The sequence below is a fragment of the Felis catus genome, chromosome D4 (genome assembly GCF_018350175.1).
Source record: "Felis catus isolate Fca126 chromosome D4, F.catus_Fca126_mat1.0, whole genome shotgun sequence".
NCBI lineage: Eukaryota > Metazoa > Chordata > Mammalia > Carnivora > Felidae > Felis > Felis catus.
In genome coordinates this window covers 76,048,220-76,069,104 of record NC_058380.1, presented here as the reverse complement: position 1 = coordinate 76,069,104, position 20,885 = coordinate 76,048,220, and the positions used below count along the sequence as shown (strand labels likewise).

The following is a 20,885-nucleotide window of genomic DNA, read 5'->3' as shown; positions in this document are numbered from 1 at the left end:
CCTCCTGTCTTCCTTCCTTCCTTCCTTCCTTCCTTCCTTCCTTCCTTCCTTCCTTCCTTCCTTCCTTCCTTCCTTGTTTATCTTACTCTTGGTCTCCTTCTGTCTCCATTTATCTCTCTTTTGATCTCTCTTTGTCTCTCTTTCCATCTTTCCATTTCTGTATGACTCTTTTTCTCCTTCTCTGTTCCTTTCTATTGCTATCTATTTCTACTTCAGTCTGCCTCTGAGCATTTCCTGGCTATGAGTCTTTTTCTGACTCTTTCTCTATTCTGTCCTATTCCTTCTTTCTGTGTGTCTCTTTCATTTGGAAATGTACCTCTCTCTGCCACCTCCCAGGTCCCACCTCTTCTCAGTGATTCACCTCAGCCTGGTGGAATGGTGTTGTTTGCACGACTAGAAAAACTGAGTCATCTTTGCTGGACTTCCCTCCACCTTCCTGGCGTCTCCCTGCCGTAAGGCTTGGGCACAGGGATGGGATGAGGAGGGGGATATGCGTTTGTGTGCGTGCGTGTGTGTGTGTGTATTGGGGGAAGTTGGCTGGGAGAATGGACCTCATTCATTCCTCTCTGGTGCCTTAACAGGGTCGCCCCAGAGCTGCCTTTGGAGAGTCTTGGTCAGATTTGGGTTTGAAGCCTGATCCCACCCCAGGAGGGAAGAAGAAAGACAAACAGAGGCTCCCTTATCTATGGAAGATACCCCAGCTATCTGCTAACCATGGGCTTTGACGTTTATATTTAGAAAAGGGAGGGCAGCTTTGGGCATTCAGCAAATTTTAATCTCTGGGCACATAGTTTACTCAGTTCTGGTTTAGGCAAAGTAAGAGGTGCTAAATTCAGGAGGATAATTCACTGTCCCTGGATTGTTGAATTTCTCCTCTTTTCTTCCTGTGAAATGCTTTATGGGTTGGCATTTTCCATAATAAAAGTAATCACAATACAGTTTCCATTACTGAGTGTTTACCATGTGCCAGGCACCGTGCTAAGTGTTTTGCATATGTTGTGTAAATTAACTCTTAGTATGATTCTATTGATTCTGGTGAGGTAGGCATTTTCACATGCATTTTTCAGATGAAGAAAATGAGGATTAGAGAGATTAAGTACCTTGCTCGGAGGAGTCATTCAGCAAAGCCAGGATTTAAACCCAGGAGCACAGTATTGCCTTTTCTGCTACTTTTCCCTCTCCAATGGGGGTTTGATGCTGATGTCTTAGTAAATGTAATTGTCTAAATCAGTAAATGTGCGGAGGGCTCACTAAAGGTGAGGGCCTCATTAGTTCCTTCAGGGAGTGGCTGTAAAGCTGTGTTAGTCACAGGTGGGTCTGCAGTCTGGATGAGGAGACAAGAGCACAGGGTACAGCTACTAAAACACTGTATCTCACATCAGGAAATGTGTGATCCATCCCCGGTACCTCTTCTGTAGACACATTCCTTTCCTGAGTCAGTTTTCCTTTGTGTAAAATGGGAATTTTCACTTCTATTCATGTTTCCTACCTCGCTGAGTGCTTGTGAAGCTTGAGTATGATGGCAAAGAAGGTAGGGGCTTGCACTGTGAACTTTAAAGGGCTTTACAAAAGGAGAAAGCTGTAAGAAGAGAATGGCAACCCTCCTCATGAAGAGAGACAGGAGTCAAAGGATTCATAGGCAGCCAGTGTGAGTGGTAAGGTGATACAGCAGAAGGCTTAGCTGGGCAGAAATGCCAGGGTTGGGCAGAGATCAAGAAGCGGTACTACCAATGACAGAAATTTCCTGGGGTGTGGGGGGTCTGGCAGCTAGACAAAGCTCAGGGAGGCTGAGACTGAAGAAGCAAAGTGATAGGCAAATATAGAGGAAAATAAAAGAGGGTCTCAGTGTTGGAATTGGTTGCAAGATCAAACCAGGTAAAGGCTGGACAAGAGTTTGATGCATGCCCTTTCTATTACGGCCATTTGCTGTGGCAGAGATGTGAATAGATTTGTAAAGTCTCATAGGAAGGCAGGGGCACAGCTCATGCCCTTTGACCCTGGATTCAGTGTTCTTTCACACAAGATCTACTGGCCTCCTGGGATTGCTCTTCCCCACACAATTCAGAGGTTGGTGTGCTGGGAAATCCCACCCCGCCCCTTGCCTAGCGGGCCTGCTTCCAGCTGGGAAGGAAGCCATGCTCATTCATCTACTTAATCATTCCACACACCCCAGCATAGGGCTCAGATGGTGCATAAGACAGGCCAGGTCCCTTTCCATAAGTCCTGGGGGAGGGAGACACTAAACAGGTGGTTGCAGGACAATGGGTTAAGGACCACAGTGGTGGAAGTGAAGGCACTATGGGAACTCATAGGAGGTACCTCATCCTTGCTGGATGGAAGGGTGGCCAAGGAAAGCTTTTGGAAAGATATCAGGTATGAGCAAAAACAACAGGCTGTCTCCACATGTTTGCGAAGTCGTGGCTGAGTCATTAGTTGATTGCCTCTCAGGCCTCACCTCTCCCCAATGTATTCGGTGAATCCTTAGTGAATGGTTACTCTGTCCCCCACTCTTTGCTAAACAGAAACCATGAAAAAGATGGAACAAGATGGATAAGCCTTCTGAGCTCATGGAGCTCATGTTTTAGTAATCAGATGAAAATAAATAAATGAACATAGTAACTACAGGTGCTTAAAAGAAAATCAAGAGTTCTATGAAGACTAATTGAGAGTAGGCAGCCTATGTCTGCTTTAGATAGGGTGATGCAGAAGGCTCTGAGGCGATAGGACTTTAGCTGAACTGAAGTAAGAGAAGCCCACTTTCCAGGACTAAGAGTTCTGGAAGCTCCAGCCCCAGGAGTCCTAACTTGCCCTGCATTATAGCACCCTCATCCAGCACAATGCCTTTCCCCTTCTTGGGATACAAATTCCTCTTTGCCACTGATGAGTATGTTTCCAGGTTGGTTAAGGTTCATCATCATTCCATTTTGTGTGTCCTTTGGGCTGAACACCAACATACCTCAGTTCCTCCCTTAAGATGGCCTCCTTTCCCTCCTTCTAACTCCAGAAGCAGAACCCATCTGACATTTTCATCCTCTTTCCTGTTATTCTGTGGATTTACCTCACCAACAACCCCTTAGATACACATCACAGTTTGCAGATAATAAAGCACTTTTATATTTTTTTATGGACTTAATTGAATTCACTCCTCATGTCCCTCTTCCAGAGTAGATAATGACATCCTCATCTAAGAGACAAGGAGACTGAGGTCCATAGAAACAGAACAATGAAGAAAAACCACAGGCTCTGGGATTGGATCGACCTGGGTTCAAGTGCTAGCTTCACCGTGCAGTAGGTGTGTGGTTGGGCCACTTGCCCCAACTCTCTGCACCTCTCTTCTGGATAGAATGAGAATAGTAACCCCAGCTCCACCAGACTGTATACTGTTTCATCAGACTTGAATCAGACTTCATCAGCCCCCTAATAGTCAGAGGGGCTATTAGGACCCACTGTCAGCACACAACGTTTCTGCCTCTTTACCCAGAGAAGGAGACGTTGAATGAAGTGCTCGGCCCAGACAAAGTTGGAAGTGTTAGGGGAACGGAGACTCTGATGAGAAGCACATTTTGTACATTCGGTTCTTTCCACTTCACCATAGTGTAACATTTAGGAATGCAAGTTAAAAAAAAGACAAGGAAGAAAAGCAAAGCTTCTGTTGATGCGTGCTGTGAGGGCAGTAAACAAGCACCATGGTCCTCAGAGAGTGATGGCGAGGGGACCTTGGCTGTCTTTCCACTTTGCTCCTCCTCCACAAGCCTGCCCCCCAGATCAGCTCTCCTCACACATGTTAGCAATACCCACTCTGGCCAAATGCATTAGCATCATTTGTCCTCGAGATGGTGGGGATGACGAGGGCTTGTTTGGCCCTGATTAATCCAGCGGTAGAAAAGGGCAGTCTCTATTGGCCAAGTGCATATTAATACTGAGGTTAATATTATTAAATTCCATATTAATAATAAGTTGCAGGACTCTTTGGTGGGTTGCTCATAAAAGCAACCATTGCAAATCTGCCTTGCTAAGCCGTGAGCACCACAGGGAAAGGGTGGCCCAGTGCTCTGTCCATAGTGGGTAGTCCTTTCCTTGGAACCTAGTGGGTATTTAATAATTGTTTGTGGACTGTTTCACCAGTTGGGTTACCCAGTTGCGTCTGTCCTAGACCTCAGTGAACAAGGCATGTCAGTTGCTCTTTCTGTGAATTTCTCAAACACAGGACTTGGGTCTTTGTAGCAGATACCTCTTGGGCTATACTATACCCTCTTGGTCCTGGATATTTTAGCCACAGCAGTGGTGGTAGTACTGTCTACACCAAGGCTCACCTTGTACTGATAGTGACCTCAAAAGCAAGCTTCCACTTTCTGCCTCATCATGCTGTTATACAGGACCAAGGGAGCTCCCTAGGCCCATGTACATGCACAGCTTAAAAAAAAAAAAGGCATGGGGAACTTTTCACGGGGAGGTTCTCAACCAGTGGTTATCAGGAATCAGGTGGTATGCTCTCTAGCTCCCAGCTTTCAGCCAAACGATTCTGGGAGACATCTAGTTCCCTTCGTAGAAGGTCCCTGTAGAATGGCGTTCCTATGATTCATGGCAGTAGACTTCATCATGCACTTCTATACTGATGTTTCTTTTTCCTTATTTGATTCTTTCCTCTCTCCCATGCATGCTTCTCGGAATAACCATCTGCACCCAGACCCTTCTTTTAGTCTCTGGTTCCCAGGGCACGTAAACTTAGACATTCTTCTTCACATTGTGTTGCCAGCCATCACCTCAGGTCACAGTACACAGTAAATATTTATGGAGAATCTGCTATGTACAGTTGCTGTGGTAAGTGATGAAAGTCCTTTCCCCATGGGGCTCATAGTGGGGTATACAGACAATACAATAATTCATCAATATATGAGAAAGATTGATAAGGTTTATGAAGAGAAAGTAGAAAAGGGGGATAGAAAGGGCTTAGATGAGACTGAGTGGCTGGAGAAGGCCTTTCTGAGGAAGTAACATTTAAGTAATCATCTGGGTAAGGAGAAGGAATGATTATGCAAAAAACACAGGGAAGAGCTCTCCAGAGATGGAAGCCATAGGTGCAAAGACCCTGTGGTTGGAGAATGCACGGCATTCTTCCTCAGAAGAATACCAGTATTGCTGGAATGAGTTAGTGAGGAAGATAATGTAGGCAATGAGGTTGGAAAACAGGACTAGAGGAAATAGGAATTGGAAATTCTCAGTGATTTTTGTTGAATAATAGAATCTTTGTATCTCTTGCCCAAGGCAGTGTTTTATGATGGGAAAGGCTCAGATTTTGGAGTCTGACAGCTATGGATTTGAAGTTCAGCCTTGTTATTTAGATGAAGTGTGACCTTAGGCAATCTGCTTGAGACCTGTAAGCTTTTTTTTTTTTTTCATATAAAATGGCAATCATAAAATCTACCTCATAGGATTTGTGTCTGGTAAGGCTCCTGGTTGCAAGTAACTGAAAACAAATGGAAAGTACTTTGGCAGAAAAGGGAAAATACTGACTCATGTATTTGAAATATCCAAGAGGATATCTAACTACAGACCCAACCGATCCAAGGTTTCAAATGATGTCATCATCAGGACTTGGACTCTGTCCCAGGAGTTAGTCCAATTGATCAGGCTTGAGTCACTTGTTCATCTCTCGTTGGCCTCTGACATGGAATATTGGGTCGCTGACCACATGCCCATCTCTGGAGGAAGGAGTAGGCCTTAGCTCCACCAAAATCATATAGGTTGACATTAGGGGAGAGCTGGTTCTCCAGTGGAAAACTCGTGCGCTGTTAGTAGAAGGAGGCATGGGTTTAAAGCTGGTCCAATCGATGGATGGTTCACTCGAGGACTTGCGTGGAGATGAGCCAGAAGTCCCTTCACATGACTTTTGGCACATAGGAACTTTTGGTAGGTATTTGCTAGACCACCATTGCCATTTTCAGAATCATTTTTTGGCAGTCCCTTCTCTTTTATATCATGCGAGTCCTATGCATTCCTAAAAGAGGTCACCCAGGAGGCATCCTGGTTCTCCCAAAAGAGAGTTCTAATGCCCGATGCCATTGTTGGGGAGATGGGGTGTGGATCCAGGCTTCAACCACTGACATCTGGTTTTCTAGAGTCCCACACATCTCTGCATGGCCAGCCTTATGCTGGGCACTGAGGACACAGAGGTGACCAAAACACAAATCCTGCTGAAACAGCATCTCCTAGTCTGTTGGTAAATGTGCAGTAGGAAAAGCATGGGTTCCCATTAGGCAAGTTTCTTAGCCTTCTTTCAACCTGTTTCCTCATTTGTAAAAGCGTGGTTAACCCAAATCTTTTTTTTTTTTTAATTTTTTTTTCAACATTTTTTATTTATTTTTGGGACAGAGAGAGACAGAGCATGAACGGGGGAGGGGGAGAGAGAGAGGGAGACACAGAATCGGAAACAGGCTCCAGGCTCCGAGCCATCAGCCCAGAGCCTGACGCGGGGCTCAAACTCACGGACCGCGAGATCGTGACCTGGCTGAAGTCGGACGCTCAACCGACTACGCCACCCAGGCGCCCCCCAAATCTTTAGATTGTATTGAAAATCACAATGGGGCTGTTTTCAATGTTTAATCAGGGCAATGTTAAAAAAAAATACCTGCCATACGATAAGAGTGAAATAGACATTTCCTTTCCCTCTCTCCTCTTTGCCTACCTTCCATCCTTCTTCCCTCAACCTTCTTAAATATTGCTTCCTTTAAAAACAAAAAAAAGTTCTAGGGAGTTAGATATTATATAATGTATCTCAAAGTAGCTGAGTTTCACCACTAAAAATTTGGCTGTCAGACAAATTGCTGTGACCTGATGGAAATGGACATATGGTAGCAGGACTGGGGGAGCACGGACATTGGTAAACCATCCATGTAGCAGGCATACCACATAAATTATTTGTTCCTCACCTGATTCTCTGATGATGAAGAAGCAGTCTCAGAGAGCTTAATCATCCATCCGTAGATAGTATAGTTCCTAAGTGGTGGAGGCTGGCTTCAAAACCGGGTCCTTCATCTGCCCCCACAGACCCACTCTCTTTCCTCCACCTCGTACTGCCATTATGCTCGAGGTGGGAACCAGACACTGGCTCCTCAGATTTCAAGTACCGTGTTTGTGAAGAAACAAACCAATGGCAGCTGATAAGTGTGAGGCCCTGAAAAAAATGCATCTTGTCGTGACAAGGTCTCTGAATGAATTTCTACATTGGCCCAACTAAAGGAATGGTGGGAAATGCAGAGCCCTGCTTCTCCTTGGCACCACAGCAAGAAGCATCCTCAGGTTAGAGAGAGACCAGGCCCGAAGCTGCCTCCAAATCCCCCTGGCGTTTCCTGAAAAGAGCGTGGAGGCTGGAGCGGGGACCTTTCTCCCCACCTGGGCTAAATAACTCACTACTCCCGCCCCTTCCATTTTGGAATTTCTTTGCTGCTTTTTCTCCCCCCACCACCCCCCCCCCCCCAGCCTGTTTTCAATTTGCTCTTGTGGCCGGCTTTGACTGTGACCTCAACTCAATCAGAAGTGAGGGGGTGAGGGGAGAAGGGGAGAGAGGGGGGAAACGAGGAGGCAGGGGATTTGAGGGAGTGATAAAAGGAGAAGGGATTGAGGCAGGGGGTGGGGCCTTTCGAAAAATGACTGTGCTTTGTTGGGTTGGTTCTGAATCTCCGGCAGAATTTGTGATTGACCTCCACTGTGGATCGTAATGAGAGCAAGGCTCAAGTCTGAGTGGATGAAGCAGTGTGTGGGGGTCTGGCCCAAGCCCACTCGGGTTACAGCCCCAGAAGAGCCATAATGGGGAACAGGCACATTCCTGTACAGCGACTCCCAACTCCCTATCTGTTTTCAAGGAAAGAAAAACAGAGAAAGAATGTTAGAATCTTGGACAGGCATGGGCTAGGCGGTGGCAACAGCAGCCCCGTCTAGGAGGGCCCTGCCACACAGCCATAACATACCAGAGAGGAGGGGACAGGGGTAGCCTAACCTGGGCAGAGTTTCCTAGTGGAAGGCACATGGAGCTCAGAAGCAAATAGGTTTGATCCTCGACTCTGCCCCAGAGTGGCTGTGAAGCCTTGAATTGGGGGTTGGGGGTGGGGTGCAACATTCCTGAACCTCTGTATTTCTTCTACCAGAGAATGTGGCAGGGTTTTAGGATTCAAACATTTTAAGCAGTAAAACTTATAAGCCAATATTTTTAGAACAGTTTTTTGTCCCCAACTTAAATAAAACGTGACCATCAGTATATACAATAGATCAAACTGGCGTTGATCTGGCTTGAAGTTGGTGTGGGCACAGAGGAGACAGACTTCAGCCCCCACCACGTCTGCCTCTCCTTCTCCACCCTGGAGTTCTGCATGTCCTGATGGGCAAGCCGCTGCTAGAATATAGCACGTGTTGGAAACCTCTTGAACTACTTCTGTCTCTCCTGGGCTTTTTATCTTTCTCAGGGGAGTCCAAGTTTAAGAAGATGGCAGGGTGGAACTGTGTGTCTCGCACGGTGCCTGGCACAAAGTAAATCTAGCTCACGTTCATGTTGAAGGTAGTTGGTCAGAAATTCAGAGCAAGGTCTTCAGGTCTCAGCGGGTTTATCTCAGAGGCTAATAGGAATCGCCACACAGGCTGTAAGGGCCAAGAGATGAAATGTTTGTTCCAAGCGGACCTCCCACTTTGCGTATGGCCATGGACATGATACTTTCCTTCTCTAAGCCTCAATTGTCACCTGGAAAAGGACAGGATAAAAGATTGGGCCAAAAAAAAAAAGTTCTAAGGGCCCTTATCTTCTCTCCTCTGATATGATGACAGTGTTATCGAAAATGATAATTAACACAATAGTTAACATATCTTTGAACCCTTATTGTATGTCAGACACGGTGCTAATTGATTTGTAAGCAATAGATGCAATATTTTATATGATATTCACAACATTGTACGTTAGATACTATGATTCTATCTGTTTTACATATGAGGAGATAGATGGAGGGAATCAAAGAACCTGCCTGAGGCAAGCCATAAGTGGGGGTGAACCAGGATTTAACCTTAAGCAGTGTAAATTCAGAGCCCAGCCTCTGAACCACTGCCCTGTAGTATTGTTCATTTGATTGTCCCATTGCCAGCCTTGGGGTATTGTGGAGCCCCAGTGCATGTGTTGAACTGCACTGATTTGCATTTGTGCACAGAGAAGATCTTCCTTAGGACCCCTTCCAACAGGTGAGGAAGTGAAGGATCCTCTCATTCACCTGTCTCCATCGAAATTACATTTAAACCTTCTGGAAGACAGTGCCAAGAAAAGCGATCTTACAACTTACTCTGTCGGTCTGTTCTTGTCTTTCAGAACCCTTCCTCTTGTCACACTACAAACTGTAGGTCAGGAACTATTTCTTTCATTGTTTCACTCCCCAAGCTAAGAGAGTGACACGCTTCAGTTGCAAACTGAACAGAATTGAAAACCTCACTTTCGAGCACTGTTGTTTTTAAACTTTCTCTAGGAGGCAGCATAGTATAAAAGAAAAAGTATGGCTTTCCAGTTAGGAGGATACAGGTTCAAATCTCAGCTCTGTCCCTCCTGAAATTTGTGAGCTTAATCCCAGCTTTACAACAGAGATGCTAACGTTTAACTCCTTAGGATTGGATGCTGTGATGATTAAATGAAACAAAGAAGAGCTGGCACTGTGTCATTTCCTTTCCTTTTGACACTTTCCATGCAAAGGTCATCATGTCTATGCAGTCCCGAATACAACTGGGTGCTGTATGTCCTTACACTGTCCTCCATATGACTAGTTATGTGTTCCATGCTATCCAGTTTCTTCCTTCGAACTAAATCTTAAACCTTAGAGCTGTGTGCCTGTCTTACTGACCTGTCAGGCATGTTATAAAGCTTTTATCCAGGGTCCAATTGTTCTGAAATGCATTGAAACATCTGGAAAGCTATGCCCATTTGTGAATGAATGTCAGCCATATTTTGGCTTGAAGACCGTTAATACTGGCCACAGAAATCCTGAATTCCCTCATGAGGGGCCAACTCTTTCAATGGCTATCTAGAAACAAATTGAGAAGCAGACAGACGTGGATCCAAGCTCAGAGAAAACAAATGTAAGTTGCCAAACTTAAAATCCTAAGAAACCACGAGAGACAAAGCCCTTACTCCAGTGAGTAATTTTATGTTTTTCCCCCTTTTCTTCATTTTTCACCGTATATGTTGCTCTGCTTTGGTAGGTATTGGAAGAGAGACATTGTCTGTTTATGATTTTACTGTGGAAGAAGCTGACATTAGAGGCCTGTGAAAGAAATAGAGGATGCCAACATCCTTGATGAATAAAGCTTTCATTTACCTTTTCGGTTTCCAACTGCTGGTTCTAGATGACTGCCAGTCTAAGCATCTCTTCTTAGATTCTTTCATTCTGGACTCCAAACTCAGTAACAGTTACTGATCCCATATTACAGAAGGGAAAACTGAGACTTTCAGAGGTTAGGAGACTTGCAATAAATGGTGGAAGTAGAATTCAGTCCCAAGCCTGTCTGACAATAGCAGGTGAACTTGCATGTTGCTGACATCAGCCTGGTTCACATGCTTCCCTCTGGCACCTACGTATCAAGTCTATGCACTGTAGATGTCTTTGTAAAAAAATAGAAAACAAAGAACACTACAATCAGATCTGCTCTATTGGACCCTACGGACAAGTACGTTATCGAATGGTTGTTTACCTGAAATCCTAGGGCTTTCCAGACAGTTCAGTCAGACAAGTGTTACATCATTCACCTGTGAGTGAAGAATGAAACTTTTCTTTGAAACACCAGCAGGCTGTGATCTATATATTTGGCTTTACCAGTTCCGTGGTAGAGAAGAGCTCTGTGGCCTACTTGGGTCACAGCCTTCTCAGGCACTTGGCCAATATTATTACTGTTCCATGTTGGTTTCAATATATTTGATTGTCCTTAACATCAAGTGGAGAGGATTTAGTCGAATGGACTTCTTCCTCTTGTCGTTATTAAGAATAAATGAGAAGAGAGTGTGAGGCATTCCATATTAGACAAGAAGGAGAAGGAATGAATGGTAAGGATGCTTCAAATCATTCCATACTGTGTGGTATAAAATAATCCACGTGTTTGTTTTGCTCCTAAATCATCCAATTTTAGAATTGGAAGGGAACTTTAAGAGGCCATTTAGCCTGGTTCATTTATTTTATCTATTTTAAAGTAATTTTTTATTGATTTTTTTCTTTGTTACAAAAGTAATACATGTCCATTATCGATGATTAAAAAAAAAAAACAGAGATAAGCAAAAATAAGAGAGAAAAATACCCATGATCTCACTTTCCAGACAAAGCCACTATTGTACATTTTTTTTTGTAATTTCTTCCTTCTCTTTTTAAATAGATAAACATGTAAAATTTCCACCAAAAATTAGATTATTCTGTAATAGTGTAACCTGTCTTTTAACTTAATATCTTTTCATATAACTTCATATGCTTCCACAATCTTGTTTTTAATGGCTATAAAATGTTCCATTGCATCACTGAACTATAAATGATACTGCTATTTCTATATAATTGAACATTTAGTTGTTTCTAAATTCATCCTGGTTTAAATGGTACTGTAACGTTTATCCATATATCTTAATCTTTGTGCACATCTATGTTTTTATTTTCTTTTTTCAAAAGCTCTAATAGTGATCCTACCACTTTCACTCTACAGAAGACAAAACTAAGGCACAGAGATGGGAATTTGGTTGCCCAAAGCCATCCAGCAAATTCTTAACAGAGCTAAAAGTAGAACCTGAGATTTTAAATGTCCAGTTATTCCTTTTAGTTAGGTCTATTTCTACTAAACTTCAGCTGCTTCCTAAAATCCAGTGTCTAGATTGATTTTTAGAAATCATGGAGTTTGAGGCTCCTGTTCTTCCACTGTCCCTTCCTGTCCCATGGCCATCACTTATCAGGCATGGAACTTTTTCCCCCTTAGTTGGACCAGGTCTCTGTACATCTCAACATAACACTTCACGAATCCAGAACCAACATAACACTTCCTGAATCCATGAGCCACTTCATGAATCCAGAATCCAGAACCAGGATACTTCATGACTCCACTTCATGCATAAGAGTGACCATGTAATAGGAAACCTATCTTACATCCTTGGTCCAACTCCTTTGTTACACCAGCAAGGAGAATGCAGTTCCCGGAAGGAAGATCTTGCTCAAGTAGTTAAGAGAAAGTTAATGGCAGCAATAAGACCAGAATAGTTAGTCTGGACAGAAAGCACGATGCACCTTTTGCTTTTTCATATATTTTTATTGCACAATAATTTACCTCATTTGAGCCTTCCTACAATTTTATAAAGGCAGATATTAGTATGCCCACTTTACAGTTGGGAAAATTCAGGCATAAATTTAAACAAAGAGGCATTAAGGCTAGATACTATTCTGTGTCATTCATATGCTATGCTTGCTTTGCCCACTAATCCTCCTGATAATGGTATCCAGACATTTCTTGGGTTTGGACAGCAGCAAGGATGTCTGCTCACCAAGGCCTGAGCTGGAGAGCTCATCTTTCTTTGTCTCCCTCCAGGAGAATTCCTGAGTTTTGCCGATGACTTACTCTCTGGCCTGGGCACATCTTGTGTAGCAGCTGGTCGAAGCCATGGAGAGGTCCCTGAAGTCAGTATCTACTCCGTCATCTTCAAGTGTCTGGAGCCCGACGGTCTCTACAAGTAAGATGTGCTGGGTGCGTGGGGGATGTGAAACAAGATGATTTCAAGTCTGGGAGGCAAGGCATGAGTAATCTGTCCAGGCAGCCAAGCGTTTTATAGACAGCCTGTATGTGCACCTTCAGATGCTAAGGTTTGGAAGTATCCATTGGAGAAGTGTGGCCACAATAGGCCACAGAATCACACAGAGTTAGTGCTGGAGGGCCCAGGGAGGCCAGGAACACAAAAGCATTTCTTCTAGTGATGAATAATCTGCAGCCCAGAGAGGAAAAGTGGTGAGTTAGCAAGGAGGGCTGGGATAGGAGTCCCTGCCTGGCGTTCTTTTCTCAATTCCATGATATCACCTCTGAAAAAATACTTAGATTCGTATATCTGAAGTATGTATGCATGCAGCGTATATATATGACGTATATATATATGTATGTATGTATATATATGTATGTATGTATATATATATATATGTATATATATATTTGTTGTTGTTAGTTTTATTAGATCCAGCTTCCCCCGCCTTAGAAATAGTGCCATTATCACTCCTTCACAAAATATATTAGAGTTACTGCATCCAAACTTCTAGTGATACAAAAGGAAGTCATTCTGAGGCTCATCTGTTAATCTTAGCAAAGGGGCTCGTTTTTCTTTTGTTCTCCCCTCAGTGAGCATTTGCCACATTGAGATGCATCCATCAAAAGCTATAATATAGAGTTCTAGAGACAAGCTTTCTTCATGTACCCTAGTTACAAAACTATAGGGCACCTCCCTTAGCCTAGAAAGCTGAAGTTATTAACAAGGAGGGCATTATCCACAAATTATTGAACTCAGTTATGTTTTTCTTTTATTTACTCAGTGATCCATTCATTTATCCATCCTTTACCCAATCATTAATCCATCCCTTCTTCCATCCCTTTCTCTCCCCCTTCTTCCCTTTCTCCGTCCATCTATCTCATTCATCCATATATCTGTTCTTCCTCTCTTATACTCCATCATTCATTCACTTATTTATTCATCACTTCTTTCATTCATCCCATTTTTATGTATTCATTCATTCACTCATAACTCAGTTACTTATTCAGCAGACATTTTCTGAAGAGTTCCTATGACTTGGTACTGAGCTAAGAAATGCAGGTATGAATGTGACTACGACAAGGGTTCTATTCTCAAATAACTTAGAACTTAATGGTGGTATGAAAGGCCACAGACCGTGAATTCCGATCTGGCTTTGACATTTTTAGTTATGTCATCCTTTACCTCTATAAGCCTCAGTACAACAGTAATAATAAAACCTAGTTTGCAGAGGCACATGAGAATTAAACAAAAAACACCTCAGCACAGTATGTATGTGCTCAGTAAGTATTAACTCCTTCACAATGTGAATCTCTTTCACCTCCAAACCGTATCCCATCCCCACTTCCTCTGGAAGGCCATGACTTTTCTAAAGACCATGGCATACTTTAGAATATCCAACATATTCAGGCTCATTGGTAACACCCAACACATTCATGCACCAAACTCAGGAATATCCCTATAAGCTAGAGATTGGGCCTCTGACCCTGGCTTTGCCACTGACTATCTTGTAGATGTTGGGATCCAAGTTTTACTTTGTACAGAATAGCAAAATCAATTGGGGACAGTGAGAGCTCTGGAAATGGAATCCCCAAAATACAACAGGCTATCAAATCTCTTCTGGTGGGACATCTTGGCAAACCTGCCAGAGGAAGTAGCATTTGCCTCAAGCCTTAAGTGCTGACCTGGGATCCAGATCTTGAGAGCATGACTCCACTGCCTCTTAATCAATAAGTGCTGACACCAACCTCTGGGTGTCCAGGACCACCACATCTATTAAATGTATGTGACTAGATTAAGAGCTCTGAAGCCTTTTCCAACTCTGAAAACTAATTATGTGAAGAAAGTAACATTTTTGAAAGATTTCATGATGACTGGCTTCTGGTCCCTTTGTCCCTCATTAAGCACATAGACTGGAGGCAGACAGATCTGGGTTCACATCTCTACCCTGCACTTACCAGCTGTGTGACACCTAGTGAGCCTGTCAACCTTCTGAGCTTCCATGTCCTCCTCTGTGAAAATGTAGATAATAACAGTGTCTGATGCACTGGGACCTGAAGTGGATTTGATAAGCTAGTGCACAAAAGCTCTCCACTTGGTGATGAGTTCCCAGTAAGAGCGTAAGAAGTGTTAGCTGTCATCACTGTTGTTCTTGTTGTCCTTGTTGGGCTAATGGTTAATTTTAATCCTCTCCCCATCCATTCACCAACTACTGGGATAACATCTAGCAGAGAGGGCCAGAGCCCTGGAAGGTGGTTCCTATCCAGTGAGAAACAAGTAGTAACCCTGTGTCTGGGTGACATTGTAGAGTCTGGGCATTAGGCAGTCTGGAATCCTACAGGCCTGTTATGTAGAGAGCAATGAAATGTCTTATGGAACCCCAAAAGCAATTAACCCTGAGAGCTGACAAATCAGTCGAATCCTTTCAAGATGATGGTGGTTTTCCCTCACCTCTTCTTTCCCTTACTGCTTAACATCCATGACCCCCTTGCCATGTCTTTAAGTAGGACCATCCTTTCTTCTTCTGTCCTGGAAATGTATTTGTCATGAGTTTGTCATTCCTAACTCTGAACACTTCTTTCTTTTATTGTCAAAACTGATTTTATTAAATGGCTGTGGAATCTGGCCTGCTTCGACAAGGATCCCAGGGTGTGGTTTGGACCCTGGGATCTCTCATCCTATTGGTGACTCTCCTTCCATGAAGCCTGACCAACACGGTCACAAGTTTTAAAATAGTTCCATTGTCAGTTCTTGGGGCTTCTTATTTTCTGCTTGCTCATTCCTTACCAAAATCAGTTTTCTTACTCTTGGGTCAAAAAGGCTGTGTATGGAAGTAGGAAGAGCATGGGCTTTGGGGACAGACTAAACTGGATGCAAATCCTGATTCCGCCCTTTACTCATGACCTGCCCTGGGGAAAGTCATTTCTCACTGCTCGATGCAACAGTGTCTTCCTCTGGAAATAGGGAGCTAGTAATTGTTCTCATATCACGGGGTTAAAAGGAAGAGCAGTAGGTGACAAACTCCACAGACAGGGGTTGACCAGAATGCCTTGCATATAGTTACTGCTTTGTTCTTCTTGACTCCATCACTTGGTATCTGTGTCTCTTCCAAGGACAACCAAGGGAGAGCCATTTCCTGTGGAGCAGGTTGAGGTGCTACTGGCCCAGGATCCTTTGGGAATGAAATAGAATGAAAAGAGAGCATGAGCCCACACCCCTGAGTTTTAATTAAGCACAGGGCACCAAATCCCCCATCTCCCCCCCCCCCCCCCCCGAGATATAATAGGATTCAGGTGGAGAGGGCCAGTCTCTCAGGCAGGAAGTCTGCATTCACATCTCACTACCACCACTTCTATCTCTGGGACCTTGGGCTAAACGTTCATGTCCCCTTCTTGTTCTGCAGTTCTGGCACCTTCAAAGTGAAGGTGTGTTAGATCCACCCCAGCTTGAGAGTTCAGAGAATGCATACTTTTGCCACGAGATTTCTTCTCATTCTTTCTCTCCCTTCTTCTCCTCCTGGGCTCCTGCCCTTCCTGCTTTTCTGCCTCTCTCACTTGTTTTTACCCCACTGTGCCTCCTTGTGTCTCTGTTCATCTCTCCTGCCTTTCATTCATTCTCTGTGTAAGTCTATTCTTCATAGCTTGCTGTCTGTGTCTATCTGCCATTCTCCCAGTCATTCTGACTTTGCCTTTCTTTTTGTTATTCTCTTCTGTTGTTGTGTGTGTACCTCAGTTTCTCTGTCCTGTTTCTTATTTGAGTGTGGGTTCCTCTCTCTTCGTCTCTCTTTCTCTCTCTCTCTCTCTCTCTCTCTCTCTCCGTCTCTCTCATTCTGTCTTTCTCTCTCTCTCTCTGAATCTCTACTCCCTCTCTTCAGTCCACCAAGGAAGGCAAATTACTTTTGCAGCCCCTTTATCCATGTAGTTTTACAAAGCACCACTTGGTTGAGACCAATTGGGGGAGGGAAAGTCAAGGCTGATTCTCTGTCCTAAGCTCACCCTGGTGTAGCAAAACAGAAACCTCAGCATTTGGGCCCTGTCTAAATTGAATTTCCTTGTTTGTTTCATTTGTTTTGCTTTTGAATGAAAACAAACAAAGGGAAGCAGAGGAGAGGGTCCCCAGAAGGTCTGACAGTGTGGCCAACTCCTGCACCCTTGGGTTGTTGGAACTGGAGAGTGACCCTGAGAAGGAATCTCCACTCACAGTGGATGGGTCAGGCCGGGCTAGGCATCCATGGTCTTCCCTGCCCTTGCCTGGCTAGAGGCCTAGATACCCTTCTTGTCACCGCTCCTCAATTTCCTATTACCCAAGGTAATTAGCCTCTGTCTTGTCTTGGCTGCTTTGCCTTTCTCAAACCATGGATGACTGCCAAAGGGTCCTGAGCAAACATGCAGTGGCAGCCAGGCCCAATTCCCGGGGAGGGGGGCTCATTCCCACACATTCAGAGGCTTGCCCCAGGCCCGTCCTTCACCTCCCTGGCCTCAGCTCTCTGAAAAGAATGCCAAGGGAGCCTGGGTACTACAACCACATGCCAACATCTATGGTGGGGCCAGAGGCTTGGGGGAAGAGAGGGGTTCCTTCTTAGCAGGGATGGGTGGAGTTGGAGGAGAGGAGTAAAAGGAAAACCAGGGCCCTAGAGAAGGGAAAGCATTGTGAAGAAAAAGCCTGAGGTCAGGAGTCAGACAGCAGTTCCCACACTCACTCCCAGTGAGACCCAGAGCCAGTTCTTCCGCCTCTGCCTTGATGTTCTCATCTGTGAAATGGAAAGGTTAAACTCTGTGCTATGAGAATTACGCACCTCTGAGGTGGGGATTAAGACGACACCAAAGTCCTGATTCTCGGTGCCTCTGGTACTTCCTGGATAATAGCAGTAGCGGGGAGAGTAATAGTTGACTCTATTAGTAGCGGGGAGAGCACTCCCTGTATGCCAGGAACCATGCTAAGGATGATGTTGGGTGTGCTATCTCATTTAATCCTTGCCATAATCCTGTGGATCTGGTATCACCATCATCATCGTCATCACCTCCTGTTTCATTGGTGGGAAAACTGGAGCTTAAAGGGGTAAACATTTTGCCCAAAATTACATGACAAGGAGAAAGAGAGCTGACATTTGTACCCAGGCTGCTTCTAACACCCACCCTCCTCTGCCCTTGCCCCACGTGCTATCCCTGTCCTTGTGCATCACACAAATGGACCTGTCAGAATATGAGTGCAAGAGGGCCTTCGCACTAACGGCAGCCCTGTTTGTCATGGGAAGCACGCTGGGGATGGACCCAGCCTGCGGCCTGCAGACCCCCAGGGAAGGTGCTTCACACTCATCTTTCTCATCCGTGAAATGGAGCTGATTGATCCAGAAAGTGGAGATAATTAGTTCTACCTCCCCATGTGGTCACAAAGATTAAAATGAGTGGTAGATGAGGAAGTGCTTTGAATTTTTCACAAGGTCATCATGTGCTCATGTCAGGCTTTCTTGATGACTCCGTCGTCAGAGGTCAGCAGCGGGGAAGGCAGTAGAGACGTCGCGAATCCACTTGCCCCTTCCCACCCACCACCTCACATACACAGTTGAAAATTAGGCCTTAAAATTAGATCAGACAGAAGGAAGTCTTCGCCTCCACTCCAACCCCTCCCCTCAGGTGGGTAGGTGGCCTTGGGCAAATCTCTTAACCTCCCTGAGTTACAATTTTTCACCTATAAAACGGAATCACGATAGGACCCTTTGCATAGGATCGTGAGGATTCGATGGACTGAAACATGTAAAGAGCACAAGATGTGTCTAGCTCACTGTCCGTGCTTGACTGGAGGTGGAGGAGCCTGGCCGGTACTCTCTGGGGTAGCAGTCTTCACCCGAGCAATCCGGCCTGGGGTTGCCACTTTGACACCTTCCTGTTCACGGCATTCCAGTGCGAGAGCAAAGTAAGTCTTTATCTCGCACACTGGCCCTTTACTCATCATCCCCACGCACTCTTGCTAGGATGTAGCGCTTTTTTCCTTCCTCAAGGCCTCTGCTTCTTCCCTTTCCCCAGGATGGACTTCTCCGGGATTTGCCCGTCACTGTTCCCATGATGGCTCCTTGTTCTCCTTTACGTGTTGAATTACGTGTCACTTCGTCTCCCGAAAAAGGCCTTCCTTGACCACATTATCTGCAGTAAATCCTGCCTGCCACACATAGAGACACACAAAGCCATGCTACTCACTAAAGCTGTAATGACTTGGTATCTGGTCGCTTGTTTGTTGTCTGTCTTTTCTCACCTGTCAGCTGCATAGAGTAGCATCTGTGTCTGCCTTTTTATCCCATACCCCTGGTACCTAGAACAGTGACTGACACCAGTAAAGAATCCAGTAAATAGTTGTTGAACGATTTGAAGAAATTTCCAAGTCAGTGCATCAATCTGGAGACACTGACTTTTCCCCTTCATGCATTCACAACCTCTAACTCCCTTTCGTACCAAATATTTAGATGACCCCCACCGTGTGCCGGGCTGCGGTCTAGTACCAAATCTCCGCATCTCTATATCTACCTGGAGATTTGTCTGTCTGCCTGGCTACCTACCTACCTACCTACCTACCTACCTTATCTAATTTAATCCTCAAACCTACTCTCTAAGGCCATTACTATTCTTCTTATCCAACAGATTAGCCTGCTAAGGCACAGAGAGTTTAGATAACGTGACCAAAACCTCAAAGCTAGTAAGAGGAGAAGTCAGGCTTTGAACTCAGCTAATTTATTTCCAGAGACTGAACTCAAAATACCACATTGGATGACAAGAAGAATAATACAGTGTAGGGATGGTGAGGGTCGGGGGTAGAATATGTTTAGAGGGGTCTTTTGTGCAAAGAGCCACGTGGGCCCAGATGAGTTGGACACAGTATGGAAAACATATTTTTCAGTCTTGACACCAAGAGATACCCGTCCACTACCACTCAATTCCATACTTCCTCCTGCAGTCCTGGCCCTGCCATGCCAACGGCTGAGCTCAGTCAGTATGAAGACCTCTGCTTCTCCTAGCAATGTACTCCCAATGCCATTTTTGCGACACCCAGGATCTCCACCTCTCATGTGCTGAGTTGTTTCTCAGTGTCTCCAGATTGCCATGTGTTTCTGCAAATAAGTCCACGCTTTTTGGCCCAGAGATGCTATTCCAAAAGCCCAGGGGGACTGGAGCCTTGGATGGAGCATTTCTGGGCCCCCTTCACCCCCAGACACCACCTCTGCCTGGGCACAGCCTGGGCAGTACCTCAGAAAAGCAGCCAAGGCCACCGCCATGGATACTATAATTATATATTAGATGAAATCCCAAAGTTCCCCTTTATTTACATTCCTACCCTACCCTCTTCATTTCCTCTCTTCATGCCAAGAATCAGCACAGACTTTACTGGAAACAGCATGAAAGTCATCAGGAGCCCTCTAAGGCTGGCTTCCAAAAGTGCTTGCCCAGATGATGGGAGGCGAGAGACCTGAGGGTCATCTTGCTTCTGGCTCGAAGCAGCTGGGGCCGTGGCAAGGATTTTCCCCTCTGGAGGCCTCCGGTTCTTCACTTATAGGAGAGGGATTGAATGAGGCCGATCCAAAGGACCAGTTCATGAATTTGCAGGCTGTGCACCTCAAGAGAGAACGGAGGAGAGGAGAGGGACTCAAGCCCCTGTTGATTGGAGAGGGGAGAGTTTGAGTCCAGGCAGAAGAGCTTCATTCAGCTTCAGGCCCCATACCTCTCCCACCTTTCAGTTTCAGTGAACCCATCTGTTTAGTGGGCCTCTGGAGCCAAGTCCCCAGCGTGACAGGGCCCAACTTCTGAGGGGACTTTCAGCATTTGGGAGAAAAGAGATAGGCTCCAAAGAAGCCTTCCATGCTGACCAGGGCCCTGGGCCACAGCCTCTGGACCAGTGTGAACGGAGGCTGAGGCCCAGGGTTGATCCAGGAAACACCAGGGAAAGAAGCCAAGACAGGCCTGACAATTCTTGCCCCACTCCATACTGACTTTTTCTTCCCAGTGTGAAACTTCCTCAGCCCTTTCTTCTTCTCTTCAGTCTCCTTCTCTCCCTCCCCCCACCACTTCCCTTCTCCTTTTCTTTCTCTTTCTCTGCCTTTTCTCCCACTTTTCCTCCTTCCTTC

At 45.0% G+C, this 20,885-nt stretch overlaps 1 protein-coding gene across 8 annotated transcripts in view; it reads left to right on the top strand.

Moving 5' to 3' along the window:
• The window catches only part of ASTN2 (astrotactin 2), an 882,958-nt gene that overhangs the window by 816,271 nt on the left and 45,802 nt on the right, over positions 1-20,885 (top strand). For all 8 annotated transcript variants that reach the window (XM_023242644.2, XM_023242646.2, XM_011288658.4 and 5 more), the window contains one exon: positions 12,574-12,715. In XM_023242644.2, coding sequence (XP_023098412.2) covers positions 12,574-12,715 — 142 coding nt within the window. The remainder of the gene's footprint in view (positions 1-12,573; positions 12,716-20,885) is intronic.